At 42.6% G+C, this 26,314-nt stretch overlaps 1 protein-coding gene across 2 annotated transcripts in view; it reads right to left on the bottom strand.

Annotated features, from left to right (window-relative positions):
- The window catches only part of ERBB4 (erb-b2 receptor tyrosine kinase 4), a 1,557,095-nt gene that overhangs the window by 129,288 nt on the left and 1,401,493 nt on the right, over window positions 1–26,314 (bottom strand). For both annotated transcript variants that reach the window (XM_073646618.1, XM_073646617.1), the window contains exons 21-23: window positions 21,409–21,564; window positions 19,370–19,445; window positions 17,886–18,032 (exon numbers count right to left, since the gene is read on the bottom strand). In XM_073646618.1, coding sequence (XP_073502719.1) covers window positions 17,886–18,032; window positions 19,370–19,445; window positions 21,409–21,564 — 379 coding nt within the window. The remainder of the gene's footprint in view (window positions 1–17,885; window positions 18,033–19,369; window positions 19,446–21,408; window positions 21,565–26,314) is intronic.

A 26,314-nucleotide genomic window follows, 5' to 3' on the forward strand; every position in this document is an offset into this window, starting at 1 on the left:
TCTTTGTTTCTCTGTATTGATCTGGGAGTCAGAAAGAAGTCATCAGCACTAGAAAATCTGTCCTCGAAGGGAAACACTCCTTCCTGATCCCAAATAGCTGTCAGAGTTGATCCACATTAAAGGTAATCTGTCAGCAGGTTTTTGCTATGTAATATGAGAGCATGAGGAGGTAGAAGCTGAGTCACTGATCTCATCGATGTGTCAGCAGGAGATTACCACTGCCCAGACTCTTTCCCCCTTTAGACCTGGTCCAACCCTGCGCCTGCTCCTCTGATAAGCAGCTCACTGTCAATAGACAATGGATATACAGAGCCTGGTGTGGGCGGGGTTAGCTTTCTCAGCTCTGCTACATGCTACATTTAAAAACTCTGATTGTATCACAACTGCAGCACCCAGTAATCTAAGTGATACATCACTGGAATCAGAGTCTCTTTTCCTATATTATGCTGCTCTTAGATGAGAGCAAAAAGCTGCTGATAGATTCCCTTTAAGTCAAATTGCAGTAACTCACAGTGTTATAGTCGCAACGTAGATGTTCAAAATACAGCCATCTGAAACCAGTCTATTCTGAATGCTTAAACCTGACCAGGGCTGGTGTCAGCACGCCGCGCACCTGGACAAGTGCTGGGGCCCTCAGCAGGCGGGGGGCCCACCCGCCGTCGGGCACCCTGGCACGCTATGGGACCTGTGAGTGGAGGAGAGCGGTGCCCACCCCGCTTGCTCAGGGCCCCGGCACAATACTTACCTCTTGCCGTGCCTCCGCAGCAGGTCCTGCATCTTCCGCGGCTGCTGCACTGTGACGTCTCAGGTCAGAGGGTGCGAAGCGTCTTTCCACGGCGCCCTTTGCTGAGCCGTCACAGTGCAGAGAGCGGGAAGACGGCAACACGGCTGAGAAGTCCAGAGCAGCGGCAGCGATGAGAGCAGCAGCAGGTGAGGAGAAGTGAGGTGAGTATTTTATTTTTTTTATTTTTTTTTATGTATGGAGGAATGGGGCATCTTCATGGGGCATTAGATGGGGCACCTTCATGGGGCATTAGATGGGGCACCTGCATGAGGCATTAGATGGGGCACCTGCATGGGGCATTAGATGGGGCACCTGCATGGGGCATTATATGGGGCACCTGCATGGGGCATTAGATGGGGCACCTGCATGGGGCATTAGATGGGGCACCTGCATGGGGCATTAGATGGGGCACCTGCATGAGGCATTAGATGGGGCACCTGCATGGGGCATTAGATGGGGCACCTGCATGGGGCATTATATGGGGCACCTGCATGGGGCATTAGATGGGGCACCTGCATGGGGCATTAGATGGCGCACCGGCATGGGGCATTAGATGGGGCACCTGCATGAGGCATTAGATGGGGCACCTGCATGGGGCATTGGAAGGGGCACCTACATGGGGCATTAGAAGGGGCACCTGCATGGGGCATTAGATGGGGCACCTGCATGGAGCATTAGATGGAGCACCTGCATGGGGCATTAGATGGGGGTCCAGTAGGCATGGGGCATTAGATGGGGGCCCAGCCTGCATGGCCATTATATAGGGGCCAGTATCCTGTATGGAGCATTATATGGGGTCCATTATTCTGTATGGAGCATTATGGGGCCAGTATTCTGTATGGAGCAATATATGGGGCCCATAATACTGTATGGAGGACTATATTGTCCGGTCTGCACTGTGCGCTGAGAGGATTTGCCGGTTTCTGAGCTATTGTAGAATTTACAATAGATATCACTCATGTAATGTAAGAAGTAAGTGAAATCTTTGGCCTTAGACTATATCTATATTTCTCTGCAGTATCCGTGCATCATGAATCGTGGTATGTGTTAAAGGGGCCCACTGAGACTTTTTCGCCCAAGACCCACAAAAACCTGGAGCCCGCCCTGAACCTGACCCATGATAATTCAATATCTTCATCTCACACTGATTGTGGTGCACATTTTTGGAGATCAATGATATACAGTGGGTACGGAAAGTATTCAGACCCCTTTAAATTTTTCACTCTTTGTTTCATTGCAGCCATTTGGTAAATTCTAAAAAGTTCTTTTTTTTTCTCATAAAAGTACACTCTGCACCCCATGTTGACTGAAAAATAACAGAAATGTAAAAATTTTTGCAAATTTATTAAAAAAAAACAACTGAAATATCACATGGTCATAAGTATTCAGACCCTTTGCTCATTATTGAGTAGAAGCACCCTTTTGAGCTAGTACAGCCATGAGTCTTCTGGGGAATGATGCAACAAGTTTTTCACACCTGGATTTGGGGATCCTCTGCCATTCTTCTTGCAGATCCTCTCCAGTTCTGTCAGGTTGGATGGTGAACGTTGGTGGACAGCCATTTTCAGGTCTCTCCAGAGCTGCTCAATTGAGTTTAGGTCAGGGCTCTGGCTGGGCCAGTGAAGAATGGTCACAGAGTTGTTCTGAAGCCACTCCTTTGTTATTTTAGCTGTGTGCTTAGGGTCATTGTCTTGTTGGAAGGTGAACCTTCGGCCAAGTCTGAGGTCCAGAGCACTCTGGAAGAGGTTTTCATCCAGGATATCTCAGTACTTGGCCGCATTCATGTTTCCTTCAATTGCAACCAGTCATCCTGTCCCTGCAGCTGAAAAACACCCTCATAGTATGATGCTGCCACCACCATGTTTCACTGCTGGTATTGTATTGGGCAGGTGATGAGCAGGGCCTGGTTTTCACCACACATGCCGCTTAGAATTATCACCAAAAAGTTCTATCTTCGTTTCATCAGACCAGAGAATCTTCTTTCTCAAAGTCTGGGAGTCCTTCATGTGTTTTTTAGCAAACTCTATGTGGGCTTTCATATGTCTTGCACTGAGGAGAGGCTTCCGTCGGGCCACTCTGCCATAAAGGCCCGATTGGTGGAGGGCTGCAGTGATAGTTGACTTTGTGGAACTTTCTCCCTTCTCCCTACTGCATCTCTGGAGCTCAGCCAAAGTGATTTTGGGGTTCTTCTTTATCTCTCTCACCAAGGCTCTTCTCTCACGATTGCTCAGTTTGGCTGGATGGCCAGGTCTAAGAAGACTTCTGGTGGTCCCAAACTTCTTCCATTTAAGTATCATGGAGGTCACTGTGTTCTTAGGAACCTTGAGTAATGCAGAAATTCTTATGTAACCTTGGCCAGATCTGTGCCTTGCCACAATTCTGTCTCTGAGCTCCTTGGGCAGTTCCTTTGAGCTCATGATTCTCATTTGGTCTGACATGCACTGTGAGCTGTGAGTTCTTATATAGACAGGTGTGTGCCTTTCCAAATCAAGTCCTATCAGTTTAATTAAACACAGCTGGACTCCAATGAAGGAGTAGAACCATCTCAAGGAGGATCACAAGGAAATGGACAGCATGTGACTTAAATATGAGTGTCTGAGCAAAGGGTCTGAATACTTATGACCATGTGATATTTCAGTTTTTCTTTTTTAATAAATTTGCAAAAATTTCTACATTTCTGTTTTTTTTCAGTCAAGATGGGGTGCAGAGTGTACTTTAAAGAGAAAAAATGAACTTTTAGAATTTACCAAATGGCTGCAATGAAACAAAGAGTGAAAAATTTAAAGGGATCTGAATACTTTCCGCACCCACTGTAAATGCCTATATGTGGCACCCCAGGGGTCTGGTTTTCCACAGTAATGTAATGTTATGTCTGAGAGCAGGTGGGAGGTCCTTTGGTCAGGGATCCTGTGCATGCCACACCTCCTGCCCAGTCTTGGGAGGGGAAGAACTTCCCCTGTATAAACCCGGGGCTGAGGCAGGGTGAGTCAGACAAGGAGAGTGGAGACAAGAAGCAGCATAGGAAACAGGAGAGTTCCAAGGAGTCAGGGGCTGGCAGCTGCAGCGCTCGCCCTAACTAAGAAGATTCTTTACCGGACCCGGAGTCCGAGGCTGTGGGGACTAACTTCTACCCAGCAGCAGAATCCGTCAGGCAGGGGATTTCAGGTCCTCTGGCCCAGAAGCCCGAAGGCACGGTCACACGCGTGGGACCAGCACCGCCATCGTGGAGCGGAAGCCATTAGAAGGCCCCGAGTCACCGGCCATACGGGTGAGCACCACACGGTACACTCAGGGACGTGGGCTACTTACATCAGCTTCTAGCAAGGTAGCCAGAAGAGTACAGTCAGTTTGTGAGGCCTACAACTACGCCTGGCCAGGGGAGATCCCATCTGCTCAAAGACTGACCAGGCCCCGTTTGCTAGCAAGTACTCCGGGAGGGTCTATCGTTGTTACCAGTAAAGACCCTGAACTACACCGTACCGTCTCTGAGTGGTTCCTGCTACCCCCATCATCCACGTCGGCTGCCCTGAGGCCATACCCCTCCCGTTGGGGGTTATACTATCACGCTGCACAATCCTACCACCGGCCTCAGCGGTCTGCCCTGCAGCAGCAGCTCCCTGGCTGCACTCAACGGGTGGCGTAGTCATCAACTATTTACTACTAATAGACTGCCGTCTAGTTTGACTCCCTGGGCACGGACCGGGTCACCGCCACGAGACTACAACCCTCCACTGATCCGGCTCCGGGTAGGCTCCCGCATGCGCAACGCAGCGCGACACAGGCCCAGGGGCGCGTCATATATATAACACCAATTCTATTTACGCTGCATTGATGTATTCTAGCTTATAGTAAACTTACAAAGAAAAACTATGTTTCTTGTAATTTAGTAATAATCTTTATTTCTCCAGCACAGAAAGCACAATGCAAGGTCAGGCATTTTTTCCTATTGACTGTAGGCTGCAGCGATACATATATATGCAGCTCCTCGGGATATCTGGAGTCAGCAGGGGGCATTGCAACACTTTGCATTCATGTCATGAACACACCACGGGCCCAAAGTCTCCTATTAATAACAGGCTCATTCATCGTCACAGGTTTCTGGGACTGCGATGAGGTGGCCTTTCAGGATAAACCAGATAGGGAAAAGGGACATCTCTAAGGGAGCGAGGCGTTAATCGCACTCAAATGAAGCCAGAAGCTCTGGGGGGATTTTGCTTATAATGAGATTGAATGGACTGGAGAGACACACTTCAGGAGACAAGTGACTTGCTGTAGTTCTCTAATTATATAGTGGGAGACATAAGTATTATCCCCAAAATATATGTTGTGGTTGAATTGCTGTAATCCTGTATACTGCAGAAAGTGAATACAGCACTGTGTGGCCTGATAAACCTACGATGTTACATGCACTATATATATCCTATAGCAAGCAAGGATTACTTACTGCCACATACAGCAATGCTGAGCTTGTTAGATATAGCAGCAGTAAATTTGTTATTTGGAACAAATCATGCTTTTTTCTGGTTCTATAATGCACAAAATTAGGAAGTACAGAGACGGTAGACACAGTAATCACAGCGCCATACCAATCAGCTTTGCAATACTTCCTCTGTCTAATCCTTCTCTTAGTGTATGTCTGATGAAGGTCGCTTACACCGAAACATCAACATTTTTACACTGTAGATTGAATGACACAAATAATTACTATTTTAATCATCTATTAAAAAGAACCTGTCAGTACGATTTTGTAATGTAAGGTAAAGACATGGCTGTAATGGGGCTGTAATACTGATTACATTGATACCTTTGGTGGAGAAATCGGCTTTGTTGTTCTTCTTTAATCCCCATTTGAAGCTTTCTTGTAATTAGATTTTGGTGCACAGGGGCCGGACTGTACAGGGGGTCCACTCCTCCCTGTCTGTGATTCCTCGGCCCCTCCATCTGCCGCCGGTCATTGAATGGCTGATCACTGATTTTACAGTGACCTGCCTCCTGTGTTGGTAATCTCGTGCTGGCGCCATCATAGCCTTGGGTGGCGTTAGCGCAAGTTAAGTTCCTGGCTGGTCTTCAATAAAATATCATCGTTGTTGCCCATGCGCTGTGCATGAGTTCTCAGCTCAATGGTGTCTTTTAGAGATGACTGCACATGCATCGCCCACAGCAATGGCGCCACCATTTTATTAAATACCAGCCGGGAACTCAACCTGCCAACGTGCCACCCATGGCAGTGAAGATTTCAAACAGAGGAGGCAGGTGACTGAAAAAGCTGAGACCTGCCATTAAAAAAACAGAATTGCATAATAAATATAGGGTACTTAGTGAACTATTTTTGATCAAAAAAAGTATACAAGCCGTCCCACCAGCGGCAAGGTGACCCTAAATTGGGACGGTACCTATACTGCCTATATTAAAAACCTTACTGTATATCAAAGTTGAAGTAATGCATATAAAAGGGTAGACAAATAGGACCGGGTCCCAACTCCAGACCACCTAGGCCCGTGGTAAGCTACATATATACCAATCAATTATGGTAGGGTATGAGATATATTTTTGTCTTGCTTCTTTTTTGCTAGTGTGAACATGCCTCTGTTTCTTGTATGTCTGCCATCTTAGACCTCAGTTCACATTGTCTGGTTTTTTGACTTGTTTGCATTCTGTGCAATTTAAGGGTGTGGCATGCCCTTTGTTGAGCTGATTGGTATATATGTAGCTTACCACGGGCCTAGGTGGTCTGGAGTTGGGACCCGGTCCTATTTGTCTACCCTTTTATATGCATTACTTCAACTTTGATATACAGTAAGGTTTTTAATATAGGCAGTATAGGTACCGTCCCAATTTAGGGTCACCTTGCCGCTGGTGGGACGGCTTGTATACTTTTTTTGATCAAAAATAGTTCACTAAGTACCCTATATTTATTATGCAATTTTGCTTTACATTTATATATAATTATGGTAGGGTATGAGATATATTTTTGTCTTGCTTCTTTTTTGCTAGTGTGAACATGCCTCTGTTTCTTGTATGTCTGCCATCTTAGACCTCAGTTCACATTGTCTGGTTTTTTGACTTGTTTGCATTCTGTGCAATTTAAGGGTGTGGCATGCCCTTTGTTGAGCTGATTGGTATATATGTAGCTTACCACGGGCCTAGGTGGTCTGGAGTTGGGACCCGGTCCTATTTGTCTACCCTTTTATATGCATTACTTCAACTTTGATATACAGTAAGGTTTTTAATATAGGCAGTATAGGTACCGTCCCAATTTAGGGTCACCTTGCCGCTGGTGGGACGGCTTGTATACTTTTTTTGATCAAAAATAGTTCACTAAGTACCCTATATTTATTATGCAATTTTGCTTTACATTTATATATAATTATGGTAGGGTATGAGATATATTTTTGTCTTGCTTCTTTTTTGCTAGTGTGAACATGCCTCTGTTTCTTGTATGTCTGCCATCTTAGACCTCAGTTCACATTGTCTGGTTTTTTGACTTGTTTGCATTCTGTGCAATTTAAGGGTGTGGCATGCCCTTTGTTGAGCTGATTGGTATATATGTAGCTTACCACGGGCCTAGGTGGTCTGGAGTTGGGACCCGGTCCTATTTGTCTACCCTTTTATATGCATTACTTCAACTTTGATATACAGTAAGGTTTTTAATATAGGCAGTATAGGTACCGTCCCAATTTAGGGTCACCTTGCCGCTGGTGGGACGGCTTGTATACTTTTTTTGATCAAAAATAGTTCACTAAGTACCCTATATTTATTATGCAATTTTGCTTTACATTTATATATAATTATGGTAGGGTATGAGATATATTTTTGTCTTGCTTCTTTTTTGCTAGTGTGAACATGCCTCTGTTTCTTGTATGTCTGCCATCTTAGACCTCAGTTCACATTGTCTGGTTCATTAAAAAAACAGGACTAGAAGACCCAGTGCACAGTCCAGCCCCTGTGCACAGAAATGTAATTAGCATAAAACTTCAAAAGGTGATTAAAGAAGAACATCAAAGTGGAATTCTTCACCAAAGGTGTCAATGTAATCAGTATTACAGCGGCATTACATACATGTCTTTACATTACAAAATCGCTCTGACAGGTTCTCTTTAAAGAGTGCTGGATTCTTTCGATACTTGTATTCACAAGGTGGAACCCTATTGGAGCATCTCAAAATCCTAAGGGTGCCATATTTCCCAGTGTATATAACGCACAAAATAACGAAACTCATACAAAATGTAATGAGAATTTTGCAACATTTATTTTTCTCCTTTTTTGTAATTTATAAATAAACCTAATATAATTCAATAGATTCTAAAAGTATTGAAGAGAAACTGTGAGTAGAATCAAACCTCACAAAATCACATATATGGGCATGGAGATTCTGGAAAACCATCAACACCTTTGTATCCTCTATCTGTTGCTGCTTTCCTGAGTAATTAGCATTTTAATATATATGCAAATGAGGCATCAAGTTCCCTGGTTGAGACAGAGCACTTATCAATCCACTGCCTTCAGAGCTTGTTTCTATGCCCAGTACCAGTCTCTTTAGCCTGATTGATAGCTCACTTTCTGTGTGAAATCAAGCATCCAACAAGGAAATCAAATAGTGAGCTATCAATCAAGCTGAATAGGCTGAAGCTGGGCAGGGACATAACCTGGGGAGGTAGAGACTCCTTAAGTGCTCTTTCACACCCAGAGCACTTATTGTCTAATTTGCATATTAATTACTCAGGAATGCAGCAACAGATAGAAGATATGAAGGTGTCAATGGATTGATATTTTAAAGTCCTATATGGGGGTTGATATTACTGATATTGGAAGAGGGTGTGAGATGGAGGTTAGTCTTACTAACAGCAGGTTTTTGCTATTTAAAATGTGAGCAGCATAATATAGCATAAAATAGCCTGATTCCAGGGATGTGTCATTTATTAGGTTGTGTGTTGTAGTTTCAATACAATCAGTGTTTTATCAGCAGGACTTCATCACTGCAGGACTAGGTCTCACATGCAGGCCAGTCAGGCTAATTTGTGTAACCCTGCCCCCATCACTGTTTGGCAGCTTGCTGAAAATGCAGTGTACACAGGAAGCTGCCAATCAGGCCTGTGGGCGGGCTTATGCACAGCTCAAAAGTCTTAGCTCTGCTACATCTACAGCAGAGAAAACTGGGATTCTATCAAAATGGCATCAAGCAGCCCAATAAGTGACACATCGCTGGAATCAGGGTCTCTACATTATGATGCTATTAGATTCCATAGCGAAAACCTGCTGACAGATTCACTTTAAAGATGAACTGCGTATGTTGTAAAACAATAAAATCAAACATGTAAGGACCCCTGCATTGGTTTCATGAGGATTGTTCGTAAGGGGAGAAAGCAATGTCGGAATGAAAAAGATGAATTTATAGAATATAAATGACACCAATTCCTTTCTTGCTACGGTATATCTATTAGGGAAATCTCCGTTCATGAATTCCCTATTGCACATAGGTTTTCCCATGGTTGTATATACTTCAAATGTTCTCTATTGCTCCGTATGTTATCTACTCAATATCTATTGATTTATTTTCAGCTCATGTGGAAATGTGTTGCACTACATGGAGGAAACAAATAAGCATAGCAGGTTATATTCCCACATCCTTAGATTTATAAGGTACCGTAAGTGTGCCAGCCCCATATTCCTGATTTAACCAGGATGTTAGGTATACTACCAGGACAGCAATCTAGATCACATCATTGATAATGGTATAAAAAGACGTACCTATAAGCCCATCCAGTTTAACCTATTTTTTGCAAAGCCCCTATCAGGCAGAAGCTAAATTTCCTTATCTTAAAATAAAATCCTTCCCCACTCTAGATATAGCAGAATTAATCCCTGGAGCAACAACCAAACTTCAGAAATAGTTCCACAGTCTCACAGCTAGTACAGACAAGAAACTCCTCTATGTGGATACAGAAATGATCTTTTCTTTTGATATGATGAATTTTCCCTTGTTAGAATTAGTGTGCATTCACACATGTCAGATTTGAACACAGATTTTAGCGTGGTTTCTGCAATGTCATTCTCACGCTGCATAAAATTTCAGCATGGATTTTTGGCCATAAACTGAAAAATTAAAGAGTAACCATCATTTTCTTTATTTTTAACCCCTTAAGCCCCGCGGGTGGTTTGCACGTTAATGACCGGGCCAATTTTTACAATTCTGACCACTGTCACTTTATGAGGTAATTACTCTGGAATGCTTCAACGGATCCCCCTGATTCTGAGATTGTTTTTTCGTGACATATTGTACTTCATGATTGTGGAAAAATTTCTTCGATATCACTTGCGTTTATTTGTGAAAAAAACGGAAATTTGGCGAAAATTTTGAAAATTTTGCGATTTTCAAAATTTGAATTTTTAAGCCCTGAAATCAGAGCGATATGTCACACAAAAGAGTTAATAAATAACATTTCCCACATGTCTACTTTACATCAGCACAATTTTGGAACCTAAATTTTTTTTTGTTAGGGAGCTATAAGGGTTAAAAGTTGACCAGCGATTTCTCATTTTTCCAACAAAATTTATAAAACCATTTTTTTAGGGACCACATCACATTTGAAGTCACTTGGAGAGGTCTTTATGACAGAAAATACCCAAAAGTGACACCATTCTAAAAACTGCACCCCTCAAGGTGCTCAAAACCACATTCAAGAACTTTATTAACCCTTCAGGTGCTTCACAGGAATTTTTTGAATGTGGAAGAAAAAAATGAACATTTAACTTTTTTCACAAAAATGTTACTTTAGACCCAATTTTTTTTATTTTCACAGGGGTAACAAGAAAAAATGGACCCCAAAATTTGTTGTGCAATTTCCCCTGGGCACGCAGATACCCAATATTTGGGGAAGAAACACTGTTTGGGCGCACGGCAGGGCTCGGAAGGGAAAGAGCGCCATTTGACTTTTTGATTGTAAAATTTGCTTGAATAATTAGCGGACGCCATGTTCTGTTTGGAGAGCCCCTGTGTGCCCAAACTTTGGAGCTCCCCCACAAGTGACCCCATTTTAGAAACTAGAGCCCCCAAGGCACCTTTCTAGATGCATAGTGAGCACTTGGAACCCCCAGGTGCTTCACAAATTGATTCGAAAAAGTGAAAAAAAAACACTTTTTCATTTTTACGAATCAATTTGTGAAGCACCTAGGGGTTCCAAGTGCTCACTATGCATCTAGATAGGTGCCTTGGGGGGTCTAGTTTCCAAAATGGGGTCACTTGTGGGGGAGCTCCAATGTTTGGGCACACAGGGACTCTCTAAATGCAACATGGTATCCGCTAACAAATTGAATGGAAAATCGGCTCAAATTGTTAGCGGACACCACATTGCGTTTGGAGAGCCCCTCTGTGCCCAAACTTTGGAGCTCCCCCACAAGTGACCCCATTTTGGAAACTAGACCCCCCAAGGCACCTTTATAGATGCATAGTGAGCACTTTGAACCCCCAGGTGCTTCACAAATTGATTCGTAAAAATGAAAAAGTGAAAAAAAAAACACTTTTTCATTTTTACGAATCAATTTGTGAAGCACCTGGGGGTTCCAAGTGCTCACTATGCATCTAGAAAGGTGCCTTGGGGGGTCTAGTTTCCAAAATGGGGTCACTTGTGGGGGAGCTCCAAAGTTTGGGCACAGAGGGGCTCTCCAAACGCAATGTGGTGTCCGCTAACAATTTGAGCCGATTTTCCATTCAATTTGTTAGCGGATACCATGTTGCATTTAGAGAGTCCCTGTGTGCCCAAACATTGGAGCTCCCCCACAAGTGACCCCATTTTGGAAACTAGACCCCACAAGGCACCTTTCTAGATGCATAGTGAGCACTTGGAACCCCCAGGTGCTTCACAAATTGATTCGTAATAATGAAAAAGTGAAAAAAAAAACACTTTTTCATTTTAATGAATCAATTTGTGAAGCACCTGGGGTTCCAAGTGCTCACTATGCATCTATAAAGGTGCCTTGGGGGGTCTAGTTTCCAAAATGGCGTAACTTGTGGGGGAGCTCCAATGTTTGGGCACACAGGGACTCTCCAAATGCAACATGATATCCGCTAACAATTTGAGCTGACAATTTGTTAGCGGATATCATGTTGCATTTGGAGAGTCCCTGTGTGCCCAAACATTGGAGCTCCCCCACAAGTGACCCCATTTTGGAAACTAGACCCCCCAAGGCACCTATCTAGATGCAAAGTGAGCACTTGGAACCCCAGGTGCTTCACAAATTGATTCATAAAAATGAAAAAGTGTTTTTTTTTTCACTTTTTCATTATTACGAATCAATTTGTGAAGCACCTGGGGGTTCCAAGTGCTCACTATGCATCTAGAAAGGTGCCTTGGGGGGTCTAGTTTCCAAAATGGCGTCAATTGTGGGGGAGCTCCAAAGTTTGGGCACAGAGGGGCTCTCCAAACGCAATGTGGTGTCCGCTAACAATTTGAGACGATTTTCAATTCAATTTGTTAGCGGATACCATGTTGCATTTAGAGAGTCCCTGTGTGCCCAAACATTGGAGCTCCCCCACAAGTGACCCCATTTTGGAAACTAGACCCCCCAAGGCACCTTTCTAGATGCATAGTGAGCACTTGGAACCCCCAGGTGCTTCACAAATTGATTCGTAATAATGAAAAAGTGAAAAAAAAAACACTTTTTCATTTTTATGAATCAATTTGTGAAGCACATGGGGTTTCAAGTGCTCACTATGCATCTAGATAGGTGCCTTGGGGGGTCTAGTTTCCAAAATGGGGTCACTTGTGGGGGAGCTCCAATGTTTGGGCACACAGGGACTCTCCAAATGCAACATGATATCCGCTAACAATTTGAGCCGACAATTTGTTAGCGGATATCATGTTGCATTTGGAGAGTCCCTGTGTGCCCAAACATTGGAGCTCCCCCACAAGTGACCCCATTTTGGAAACTAGACCCCCCAAGGCACCTATCTAGATGCATAGTGAGCACTTGGAACCCCAGGTGCTTCACAAATTGATTCATAAAAATGAAAAAGTGTTTTTTTTTTCACTTTTTCATTATTACGAATCAATTTGTGAAGCACCTGGGGGTTCCAAGTGCTCACTATGCATCTAGAAAGGTGCCTTGGGGGGTCTAGTTTCCAAAATGGGGTCACTTGTGGGAGAGCTCCAAAGTTTGGGCACAGAGGGGCTCTCCAAACGCAATGTGGTGTCCGCTAACAATTTGAGACGATTTTCCATTCAATTTGTTAGCGGATACCATGTTGCATTTAGAGAGTCCCTGTGTGCCCAAACATTGGAGCTCCCCCACAAGTGACCTCATTTTGGAAACTAGACCCCCCAAGGCACCTTTCTAGATGCATAGTGAGCACTTGGAACCCCAGGTGCTTCACAAATTGATTCATAAAAATGAAGAAGTGTTTTTTTTTTCACTTTTTCATTTTTACGAATCAATTTGTGAAGCACCTGGGGGTTCCAAGTGCTTACTATGCATCTAGACAGGTGCCTTGGGGGGTCTAGTTTTCAAAATGGGGTCACTTGTGGGGGAGCTCCAATGTTTGGGCACACAGGGGCTCTCCAAACGCAACATAGCGTCCGTTAACAATTTGAGCCGATTTTCCATTCAATTTGTTAGCGGACACCATGTCGCGTTTGGAGAGCCCGTGATGTGCCTAAACAGTGGAGCTCCCCCACAAGTGTCCCCATTTTGGAAACTATACCCCTCAAGGATTTTATTAAGGTGTATAGTGAACATTTTGAACCCAGAGGTACGGCACAGAATTTGTTTACATTAGGTCATCATATTGAATAAGTTGTCATTATTCTTGAGCGCAAGTGCTCGCTACTTGAGTTTGCATCGGGTACTCAGGTATGCACCATGTACAGCGTGTGCTTGAGTGACATGCTCGAGTCCCTGCTCCGCATGTTTCACGGTTATTAGACACCCAAAAAAAACCATGCGGGGATCGCTCGTGCATGGCAGGCAATCCCCGTAAAGTTTTTTGGCCGCGAAGCATATGGGGCAGAGACTCGAGCATGTCACTCAAATACCCACGATACTCAATGCATACCAGAGCACCCGATGCAAACTCAAGTAGCGAGCACTTGGGCTCAACACTAGTCGCCATATCGTCATCTTTTTTTCTTACTTTTGAAAAAAATCCCAACCCCAGCCCTAGCCCTAGCACAACCCTAGCCCTAGCACAGCCCTAGCCCCAGCACAACCCTAGCCCCAGCACAACCCTAGCCCCAGCACAACCCTAGCCCCAGCACAACCCTAGCCCCAGCACAACCCTAGCCCCAAACCCAGCCCTAACCCTAGCCCAATCCTAACCCAAGAGTTTATTTTTGACGCCGTTCCTTGTGCGGTATAAGTGATTAGACGACTTTATTCTTCGGGTCGGTGTGATTACAGCAATGCCAGAATCATATGGGGTTTTTATGACTGACAGCTGTCACACACTAAAAGACGCATTTTTTGTAAAATCTAGTTTTTGCATCGCCATATTTTGAGAGCTATAATTTTTCCAGATTTTGGCAGACAGTCATGTGATGGCTCGTTTTTTGCGGGATGACTTGACGTTGTTATTGGTGCCATTTTCAGGCACGTGACGTTTTTTGATCGCTTTCTATTCCGATTTTTGGGAGGCAGAATAAACAAAAACCAACAATTCAGGAATTGTTTTTTTTTTTTTTTTTTTATTCTGTTCCGCGTGTGGTAAAATTGATGAGGTAGCTTTATTCTTTGGGTCAGTACGTTTACAGCGGTACCACATTTGTATCATTTTTCTATGTTTTGGCGCTTATACACAATAAAAGCTATTTTATAGAAAAAAATATTTTTTAGCATTGCTTTATTCTGAGAGCTATAACTTTTTTATTTTTCGGCTGATGGAGCTGTATGGTGGCTTGTTTCTTGCGGGACGAGATGACGTTTTCAGCGGTATCATTTGTATTTATATGCGTCTTTTTGATCGCGTGTTATTCCACTTTTTGTTTGGCGGTATGGTGATAAAGCATTGTTTTTTGCTTCGTTTTTTTTTTTTTTTTTTTTTTACCGTGTTCACTGAAGGGGTTAACTAGTGGGACAGTTTTATAGGTCAGGTTGTTCCGGACGCGGCGATACCAAATATGTGTACTTTTATTGTTTTTTTTTAATTTTTTTTATAATAATATTTATTGATGGGTACATTATATTTTTATTTTTGGTGTATTATTTTTTTATAATATTTTTGCACATTTTTTTTTTTTTTTTCCCACTTTCACACAGTTTATACACTTTATTACTTTGTCCCACTCTGGGACTTTCACTTTTTTTTTTCTGATCGCCTGCATGGCACAGGAATGGAGCACCATCCCTATGCCATGAAGGCTGTCAGAAGTGCACAGTGTGAAGATTGCTTGGAGATGCACTGCGCATGTCCAAGCAATCTTCCTGCTCTCTGGTGACCCGGATGTTGTCATGACGACATCGGGTCGTCATGGCAACACCCGGGAAGCCGCTGCAGACTGCGCTGGAAGCCGGAAGAGGAGGTGAGTATCGCCGATCACCTCCCCTTGCCCCCGCAATGCCGCGATCGATTTTGATCGACTTCGATCGCAGCATAGCAGGGGTTAATGTGCTGGGAGCGGTGCAGGACCGCTCCCTGCATATAGTACCTGATGTCAGCTGTGACAATCAGCTGACACCCGTCGGCGATCGCGCCCGCACAGCCTGTGTGCGTGCGCGATCGCGATGACATACTAATACGGGTCTGGGTCTTAAGTCCCAGGGCACAGACGCGTATTAGTACGTCAGATGTCATTAAGGGGTTAATAAACCAATAATACGTGTGTATATAAGAAATTTTGTAATATATCACATAAGAGAAATCCGCTTCTTTCTCCTCCTTCATTCTCAAAATTCTCAATTCATGGGTAAAATCTGTCTTCAGTGAAAGCAGATTTTACCCTTAGGCTTCCCTCACATTAGCGTATAACACGGCCGAGTGCTCTCTTATGTTTCATCGGGTAGCACACAGCCCAATGTTATACTATGGGGCAGGGCAGACCTGTGATTATTTTCTCATGCCGATTCGGCAGCATGCTGCGTGTGGTTCCGGAATTCGGATCGCACTCATCCATACTAGTCTATGGGAGCATGTCAAACATCCGACTGCACTCAGATGTCATCCCACCAGTGCAGTCTGATATACGCCGAGACAGGCAATGGAGGAGATGGAGAAATTACTTTCTCAGTCTCCTCTACATCTGTACTGCGATTCTCTGATGTGACAGGATCGGAGCACACAGCACTGAGCCTCAGCTCACACTCGCAGCAGAGCTTGAGCCAAGTCATATCACATAGGATGCCATACGCTAGTGTGATTCCAGCCTTACTGTGATAGGTGATGGCAGTTGGTGCTTATAAAGTTCTATGGAAAACAGTTGTTTCAGGAGAACTTGCAGCAGAATGTCTAGCTCCTCCCTCCATAGAATTTTGAAAGCACCAACTGTCATCTCCTAACTCAGTAATTAGAACACCCATTTGTCTGCACTGAATAAAGATTTTACAGATTCTTCTCATGAATTCACAATGGAAGATCAGTGCTGGCAGAGAAAGAAGCAGAGTTATTTGATAAGATATGTTACAAAGTTGCATATTTTCAAGTCACCAGAAAGAACGCTATTAACCTGCAGATATGCGGCTAATCTGCAGGGTAACAGCGTTATTAATCTGCCCGGCGCCTGCATTTAGCCGAACATTGTGGGGAGAAAATTAACTTTATTCCCCCAGGCAGCATTCTGGTTCCAGTCACGGGGCGACGTCAGTGCTGGTTCAGTCACTGCTCTGAGTACAGAGAACAGTGGTATCTGTAACCGCGCCCCGGCACTCTCTATATACTGAGAGGTGACTAAACCAGCGCCGGCGCCGCCCCCATGACTGAAACCGAAACACTACCGGGGAGAATAAAGTTTGGTTTCTCCCACCCCAGCCTTTGGATAAGTTATAATTTATAAATCATAAACTCTTATGGTGAGTGCTGCACTTTTGAGCATCAGTGTTTCTCTCCTAAGTCAACACTTTTTAAAGCGCCATTTATTCCGTGCAGGTCTGACGGGGTGTGACAGCTTTTTGTTTCTCTCTTTTTTTCTATATGGGATGCTTTGAATAAACCTAAAATTACCCTATTTGCCCATTCTGGCTATTTTTTTTGCCATTTCTTCGCAGATCCAGCTGGACTGGTTTGACTCTTATTTAAGTTTACAGCAAATGACTAGGAAAGAAGAGTATTTCTGTGCCAGCCATACAGGTACCTGTGTATAATCCATGCCTTAATTACACACATGAATTGTCTATAGTATCTACATTTCATAATATTTCCCTTTGAGGTAAATGTAACACATGGACATATTTCATACCATGGAATAATTGGAATAATGCTACGCTTTTCCTCTTAATGCTTTTAGCTGTCAAACATTCAGATGGGAATGTAGGAAGTGAGGTTCGTTAACACCTCTATATTCCCCACGCAAAAGTAATTCACAGACTGAGAACTAATATAACAGATGCTCGTGAACAAAATTACACATTAATAGAAAAAAAAAAACAGCAAGAGTGAACATGTGCTTCCCATCAACAGGCTACAGAAGTCTGGCACAAGGTCCAGAAACCCAGTTTGCAAAGTTTCAGTTAACAGAGAGATAAGAAGAAAAAAAGGAAAATCAATTTACCCAGTTTCACCCTTGGTCTACTTTTCGCCTATAAAGTGGCCCTTAAGTGATCCTACATTACTACTATGGTCTATTTTTTATGTATAAAATATAAGTCCTACTAAAGTTTTGAAATTAAATAATTAATTTCAGCTATATGGTTTGATGAAGGCACCTGTTTGGTGGTGTAACGTGTGGCCTAAATAAAGTGACTGTATGAGTTGTCCTCTTTTCTAAGAGGTTCCATGATTTTCCTCTACACTGAACTGGATTACCTTCAATAAAGGAATTCTACTTTTGGTTGAGATCCCAGTACGGATTGAAGCACATTCTAGGACTTTTGTGCATGCCCTAAGTTCTTGTCTTTGACAATTTGCCCGTACAATTCGTAGTAATTCATAATAAATTACCCAGGCACGCTCATTACTTACACTTCACCATAACCATATAGACGTCAATGGTGCACACGGGTGGCTGAGGAAGTCGTTCTCCTTTCTCCAAGAGATCAGGGATTTCTCGTGTGGGGATTCCATCATAGGGCTTTCCACCAAACGTCATAAGCTCCCATATAGTGACACCTGGAAGACATGTTTTAGTCCATTACCCAAATTTGCTTAAAATTATTATTTTTTCCATAGCCACTTTTGTTCTGCTCACTAGTAACAATGATAAATAATATAAAATAAAAATAGAAAAATACAAAACTTAAGGTCCATGAGATTGGCCTGCTAATAACACTCATTGGTGCACCAGTTATCAGATTTTAGTCAACAGTGGAATCATCAGCGCTCACATATTCAGGGAGAATGAACTTTTTTTTACTTGGGGAATAAAACAACCGTTGTTTTCATCATCAAAAACATGGAAAAGAAACAGGAAAGAACTGACCTAAAGAAAACAAAACACTATGCAGCAAAGGGTCGATATTGACTTTTAGGATTGCTACTTCCAATAAGTGACACTAGAGTTCTAGTTCTCTTCATCTCTGAAGAGGCAATTCGCACAGTACACAAGAGCAGACGTGCACAACTTTTTTTGGTCCGAGTGCCAATTTTATGATTATACCGCTTCCAAGGGCCGCATAAAATTTGAAGGTGTATTTTGATCTGAGGTATATATCGAAAATACTATATAAAGTATACAGTGAGCCATAACCTAAAAAGTTGGGTCCTATTTATGGCTTCCACTATTGTAGACAAAGAGGGTTATCTGTTCCTTTCATTTAGCACTGCAGAAAAAAAAGAGTTAGGATGAACATACAATGAGTGCAGCTATCCCCATAGTTTATGAGAGTTACTTGATGCAGAGGAGTTGGAGATGGCTGGGGCCACACAGAATGGCATCAAGGGCCAAATGTGTCCCATGGGCCGCAGGTTGTGCACCCCTGGTCTATAGCAACTGCATACAAAGGGGTTGTCCACTGCTAGGGCAACCCCTTCTTGATCTAAATATTTGCCCCTGTTAAAATAAAAACACATATACTCACCTCTGGTGCTGATGATGTTGAAGCGGTATCAGCACTCATGTTCCTGGGACTTGGTGAGGTTGTTATGTCATGTGAGCCCTGCGCCCAGTCAGCACTGGCTTCACTCTCCCCACCTTTGGACATATAACTAATCAAGAGGAAGTGAGTGGCAAACCACAGCTCTCATTTCTTGTAAATTACTTATACATCCGAAGTCGGGGACAATGATACCGGCGCTGATTTGGCACAGAGCTCATGTGACATAACAACCTCTCGCAAGCTCCGGAAACATGAGCACTGGAACGTTCCTTCCAGTATAAGTCTACAGCTTTTACAATTACTCCAAAATGGCCAACTACAAAAAACAAGATGACCATCCCCTCTCATTATATTCCAGATTACCTATTGGCTCTAACTGATGAATAAAACTACAGAAAATAAAATACTTGCCATAACTCCAGACATCGCTTTGATGGGTAAACTTCCTGTAATGAATGCATTCCAGGGCCATCCATTTAACCGGCATCTGTTTAGAGAAAATTAAAGTATGTTTATAAATGTTTTATGCAAATATTGTCATTTATGAACAATCAGTTATCTAGAAATATTTTGCTTAGCAGATCCATATACAGGGTGGGTCATTTACATGGATAGACCTAAATTAAATGGGAATGGTTGGTGATATCAACTTCCTGTTTGTGGCACATTAGTATATGGAAGAGGGAAAACTTTTCCAGATTGGTGGTGACCATGGTGGCCATTTTGAATTCGACACATCAAACTTATTGAGAATTTCATAAGAAAAACAATGGTGTGCTTGGTTTTAACGTAACTTTATTCTTTCATGAGTTTTTTACAAGTTTATGACCACTTATAAAATGTGTTCAAAGTGCTGCCCATTGTGTTGGATTGTCAATGCAACCCTCTTCTCCCACTCTTGACACAGTGATAGCAACACCGCAGAAGAAATGCTAGCACAGGCTTTCAGTATCCGTTGTTTCAGATGCTGCACATCTCGTATCTTGATGGTATGGTGTGGTATATGGGGTACAAAGATAGTGGGGCCATTCTTCATCAATGGAAACCTCAATGCCACTGGATATCTGAAATTGCTACATGATGATGTGTTGCCCTCTTTATGTACTGAAGATGGCACGTTCCCTGAGTTTTTCCAACAAGATGGTGCACCACCACATTAAGGGTGTCAGGTCCGAGCATTCCTGCATGAACAGTTTCCTGGAAAGTGGATTGGTCGTCGTGGGCCAGTTGAATGGCCACCAAGTTCTCCTGATCTGATCCCCTTAGACTTTTATCTTTGGGGTCATCTGAAGGCAATTGTCTATGCTGTGAATATACGAGATGTGCAGCATATGAAACAACGGATACTGGAAGCCTGTGCTAGCATTTCTTCTGCGGTGTTGCTATCAGTGTGTCAAGAGTGGGAGAAGAGGGTTGCATTGACAATCCAACCAATGGGCAGCACTTTGAACACATTTTATAAGTGGTCAGAAACTTGTAAAAAACTCATGAAAGAATAAAGTTATATTAAAACCAAGCACACCATTGTTTTTCTTATGAAATTGTCAATAAGTTTGATGTGTCACATGACCCTCTTCCCATTGAAAAAAATAAAGTTGGATCCAAAATGGCCGACTTAAAAATGGCCGCCATGGTCACCACCCATCTGGAAAAGTTTTCCCCCTCCCATATACTAATGTGCCACAAACAGGAAGTTGATATCACCAACCATTCCCATTTAATTTAAGTGTGTCCATATAAATGGCCCACCCTTTAGATATACTGTATATACTCATGTTTTAATAGGTCATTTTAGACAAAAACAAAAGACACATGTTAACTGCTCAAACTAATCGCACTTGATTTCCTTTCAAAGTGGCTCCTTGAAAGGCCATATAGGGCTCGCCTACTAATTCAGTTGCCCTAAGGACCGAACATAAGGCCTGGTAGACTAGAGGGCTTTTTTGATGCAATAGCATGTATTTGCCATGCTATATCATGTGGTTTAATATGGAGATACAAGGCTTGTTTGTGCCTCTGTATTATATTCCTCCATCAGCAAAGTTGGATGTAGTGAAATGGTAACTGTACTTTGAAGGAATTTAATTGACTGCTCAGCACGATCTTTCTGTTTCTCTCTCTCCTGATTTCCTCACTCTGCTCCTCTCTTCTTGTCACCCACCAGTCCATAGAGTATAATTTGCCGTGTCACAAGACCACCATGAGCTGGCAGTCTGTCTAATCTGAGCAAGAGGGATTTGAGTTTTTTTTAGGAGTGAATTCATGAGGCACGGGAGGGGAAGAAAAGTCACAGAACAATCAACCAAAATAATTTGCCTTATGGATAAAATCGAATTCCTGAGATCCAGTGGGTCTGTGTCAATACTATAACAAAATTATAAGTATAATGGCTCTAATAGGGCAATGTAACATCAACCAACATCGATAATGAGACATTAAGAAATGGTTACTTTGCCACCATCTGCATTGTATTCCTTCTCATCTCCTTCAAGTAGACGGGCTAGTCCAAAGTCTGTGATCTTCACGTGATTTGGAGACTTCACCAATACATTCCTGGCTGCAAGGTCTCTGTGAACCAAGCGACGTTCCTCCAGGTACATCATGCCCTGTCATACAATACAATACATAGCTGTTACATAGTGAATATATGGCGGCATAATATAGAAGAAACGTGTTAGTTATATTTTATGGGTCTACAGAGCATTGCTGGCAAACCAAAACAGAAAAATCTTTGTTAATAAGCATCTTTTATTCATTGCAGATACAAGGTTTAATGTAGCAAGTATCGAGCAAATGCTAGCTCATTATTCCAGGTCCATTTAGAAAAAATATTATGATCATTTACTCCAGTGTTGTATAATGCAAATACGTAAGTGCTTCAATGGTGATTGTGCACTTCATTATATCATTATGTTTAGGAACATTTATTTGCATGCCATATTTGCAGAGTCGGAGAAAAAATGTGTCTTTTGCTGAATAGAAAAAAAAAATGAATACCAAAATATAAAAGACATGTAAACTTACAGAATTAAGTTATTCCATAAAACAAAAGCTGTGATGCATAACCTGAAGCTCCTGCACCCAAATGTAAAGTCTGGAACTGGGCCTTTTGGCCCCATCAGCCTTCTCGGCCCACAGCCTTCCACAACCTCTGCATTACCTGTAATGAGTATGGGCCCTCAAGTAAAATCCAGTATTGGTGCCCATTCAATGACATGCAAATGTTATCTAACCCTCATTTGCAAATTCCCATCTGACACATTCTCAATACATTTGAATGGAAAGGTGGCTGTGTTTTCGGGCAACCACATCCCCAATGATGTTTATAAAGAATGCAGCTGGAAGTGTGTGGGGGATATTGATGAATCCCAATTCACCATGCCATCTGTGGAGAAAGCTACAACTTTCAGAAGGTCATGAAGCTCTGTAGCTCAGGGGTGGTCATCAAACTGGTGCAGTAGGTAGAGGTGCTTAAAAGATAATGGAGCCCACTTCCACCTCCAAAGAAGCAAGCAGCTTCTAGTACAGACACATTATCAGATTGCAATCTGTCCATGTACTGTGTGTCCCCCTGTGTGCAGCTATCAGGTGGTGCTTAGAATTATGGTTCCCTATTGAGAGTAAATTAATGACAGGGATCTCATGTACAGGGTGTGAGAAGGTCACTGGTAAAATACTGGAGGGGAGATATGGGTCACTCAGGATTTTAGCCTCAGTGATATGAACCTGGAAAAATGCTCCAGCATACTAAGTGCTGAGAAGGGTTAATCGGCCATATTAAGGGCTGGGTTTTTGTGAACAGCTGAAGAGTGGGTGGGAGGCTGTTCACCATATCTCCACCCCAGGGTATGGTCCAAAAGATAAATGTGGAGCCTTTGGACTCATTCAGTATTCAGTGTGTCTGGAGATGAGATTCTCCAGAACTGTGCTCGTGTTAAAGAGAACTGAACTGTGTTTTTTTTCTTGAGCAGGTGGATCCCCGCAGACACGCAGACTGTATTGTATGCTATTTTGTTTTTCCTGTTATCCCAGAAGTGCCGCGTTTATTTACTTAACTTTGCACTGGTTTATGAAGTACGTTTTAATAAGCCAGTTGAAAATTTAAATGGAAAGTGTTCCTGTGACTACTTCTTTGAGCAGCTGAGTGAGCAGATTTACCAAGGGATTCATCTATTCCCTGTGGGTCCATACAAGTATACATAGTTACAATATTTACTGAAATGAACTACTATAACCCCCTTGAAATTTTATAGTGACATAATGCATTGCCATGTTCTGGATGTTGTTTTATCTATTTTGTGACCTGCAACTCTTAGCTAACCAGTGGATATGGTTAACTGTTGGGGCCAGCCCATGAACGGAGGGAGTTAAGTGAGAACAGGAAATTCAGTTTCCTGTTTGTGAAGAAAATAGGGAAAAGTGTTGAAATGGAAAGGACCTATGCCCTGCACTGAAAAGGGTTGTGTGTGTGAAGAAGGGAGATCGTACTCGGGTAGCATGTTCTGAGCTAAACAACATATTAAGTGGCAGAAGGATTTCTTATCTCAGGCAAGTGGGGCCTACAGCGAGTGTTATATATACTAGATAAGAAATGGAAGTGTAGCCAGACTTGAGGGTCATGAAGAAGAAGATGGTCAGGCTGTGACACATGTTCTCCTACAGAGAATTAAAGATGCGGTGCACAGCATGGAGCATGTGGTCTACATCAATTGGAGGTTGAGAATGATTGTGAGATGTCGTAGCAACACACCTCAGGTCGTGCAGCCTATTGAAGGGAAGATGGAGTTTCCCATTGTGATCTGTTTTGTTTAGCGCAATATGTAATGGAAGAAATGTACTGCAACTTGTAACCGTGATGTTCCTGCCTCTGGATTGTGCAGAAGATGTGTTCTTTAAGAGTCATGCCTGCTTTCTGATGTATGTACTTTTCACCAGTTTTCTTATTAAAATCTGGTCTCTCTCATTCATCTCTACTTCGTTGGGTCCTGGTCTGCCATGTCAAGCGGCAGCACACAGTCTGCAATGATGCATCATTAAGGTAAAATCACACACACCGAGCAAGGATCCCCATTTTTCTGTAATGTCCGGGGAAACAGAAACAGCCCTCAACCAGGGTGTCCTCCGGCATTACAATATCCATACAAAAAAATAAAGAATCTGATTGGTAGCTGATATGTGATGCTTTGGGTTAAAATCCCTAAATTAATGGAACTGCAATGTTAATTGACAATGGCAGATCATCAAAACTCATCATAGTTAGTCGTATTGACAGACACATTGCTGCTGCATTGCCATTTATTTTATAGCTTGTATAGATAGGTTGTTCATATTTGTACACTTTGCATAATATGTGATTACACCTCTGATGATAAACATTTCACATGTCGCGAGGCATGCCTAGATATATCGGCTTACTTGCCTCCACAACCTCAGTGCACACTGTTCCTTCATTATTGACTTTGGATCAGGACAGAAGAGTTCCTTAAATGCTTTGTTGTATTTAGGTGTGAATATTTACTTACCGATACTTATTATTTGCTAATATTATATAGTAATAATGTCTTTATTGTCATTGTGTTTAACATTTAGCATTGTAATACCCTGTTGAGTGTAAAGATTGATAATCTTCCTTATGAATTATAACAAAGTTTACATGTTTTTAGGTCCACTCTGTAGGTAGACATATGCAACTTGATGTACAGTACGTACCCCTTTTTGTCCATTGCTATGCTGGAATGTTTGCAGCTGAAAACTCAAGTAAGTAAATAATTGTCTCCTTCTTTCCAGTGAGTGTTCATTTAGCATAAACAGCCTCAATGCACAGAGTAAATTAATGGCACAGTCTCCCATGGCAATCCTCCAATTCTTCTCTTCTCCCTATTAATGTTGTATACTCGGATGTTAAGACTGTTAGACAAGATCCATGCTCTCTGTCGGTATCCTGAGCACATTCATTTTGTTGTGAGCAGTTTGCTATTAATGAACCATCCAGGTGTCTTGACAGATAAGCCAACAATACCTCAATGCATGTCTCGTGTTCTCCCCAAAGCATTTCTCAGCTCGGCAGATCCCAGACTTGTGCTATCACAGAGTCTGAAATGTACACGCTATCTCGTTACAATAACATAACACTTCGCTTCTGACTTTCATCGCTCAGTCATAACTCTTACATTTGTGTTATGCTGTACTTATCTGAATGCATCCACTATGGTTAGTCTATTTGTGGATGTCACCACTGGTTTTATATGGAAATTGTCTTTTCAGAGAGGACGAGGACTTGAACTTTAGTGCCACCTATTGGAAGTAGCAATCCTAAAAATCTATATTGACCCTTTAATGAGCCTTGGCACATTACTTAGGATAAAAGCCAAAGGAAACACTTTTGATTTCAAACACATGTTCCTTGGTATTTACTCCTTCTTAGTGCAAAACAAGAGGTTTTATTTGTCTGGATGAGAGGTCTCTGAGGTGGAGAGTGCTTATAAAGGAGACTTATAAACTATACAATGCTCTTCTGGGAAATTTAAGGGGTTATCCAGGAATTTTGCAATTTGTGTGTATGGGGCTAAGAACTAACAGATATTTGCTATCTACCTGCCTTTTCTGCATGGGGATGATCTGTGCCAACTCAGTCAGCAATTTCCCTGCTTCATTTCACCTCCCATCAAAAGAGCAGCGCCTTCATTTCCTCTCTGTCAGCGGGGTGTCATTGAAGACATCATGCTGATTGACAGCAGTTAGGTAGTGCAGTGCTGGCTGCCAATAAGCATGACATCAGCAGAGACTCCCTGACATCAGAGCAGAGTGGAAAAGAAGTAGCTGCTCTGTCAACGTGACATCAGAGGAAGCAGGGGAATCACTGGCAGGAGCGGTTTGTGACTCAATAACAATGTCCTGCCTGTTAGTTCTTCACTCAATAGGGAAAAATCATGAAAGTCCCAGATAACCCCTTTAAATATGCAAATTGTTTCTTCAGAGAGAAAGGATTTGAACTCTAGTGCCACCTATTAGAAGTAGCAATCCTAAAAGTCAATATTGACCGTTTGACAAGCCTCAACACATGACTTAGGATAAAAGGCAAACCTGTCACACAGAGTGTAGGAAAGACAAAGTGTGACAGGAAAGGATGAGGGGAAGGGAGCCCAGACACTAGGGAAATGGGGAAGTGGAGGTCTCCTAGGCTGATCTGCAACCACCCTGTCTGCCCTAGGTTAAATAATGCTACATTTATGTCCCAGCCTCTGAGACGCCAATCATACCAAGAGGGGAGTGGAAATCTATTATGACTATTCAATATTCACCCGAATAGCTCCACCCAGGTGACTATTGAGGGTAATTAGCATATAGTGTGTACTA

The sequence above is a fragment of the Phyllobates terribilis genome, unplaced genomic scaffold, assembly GCF_046119375.1.
Source record: "Phyllobates terribilis strain yellow unplaced genomic scaffold, ASM4611937v1 Scaffold_9__5_contigs__length_417890890, whole genome shotgun sequence".
NCBI lineage: Eukaryota > Metazoa > Chordata > Amphibia > Anura > Dendrobatidae > Phyllobates > Phyllobates terribilis.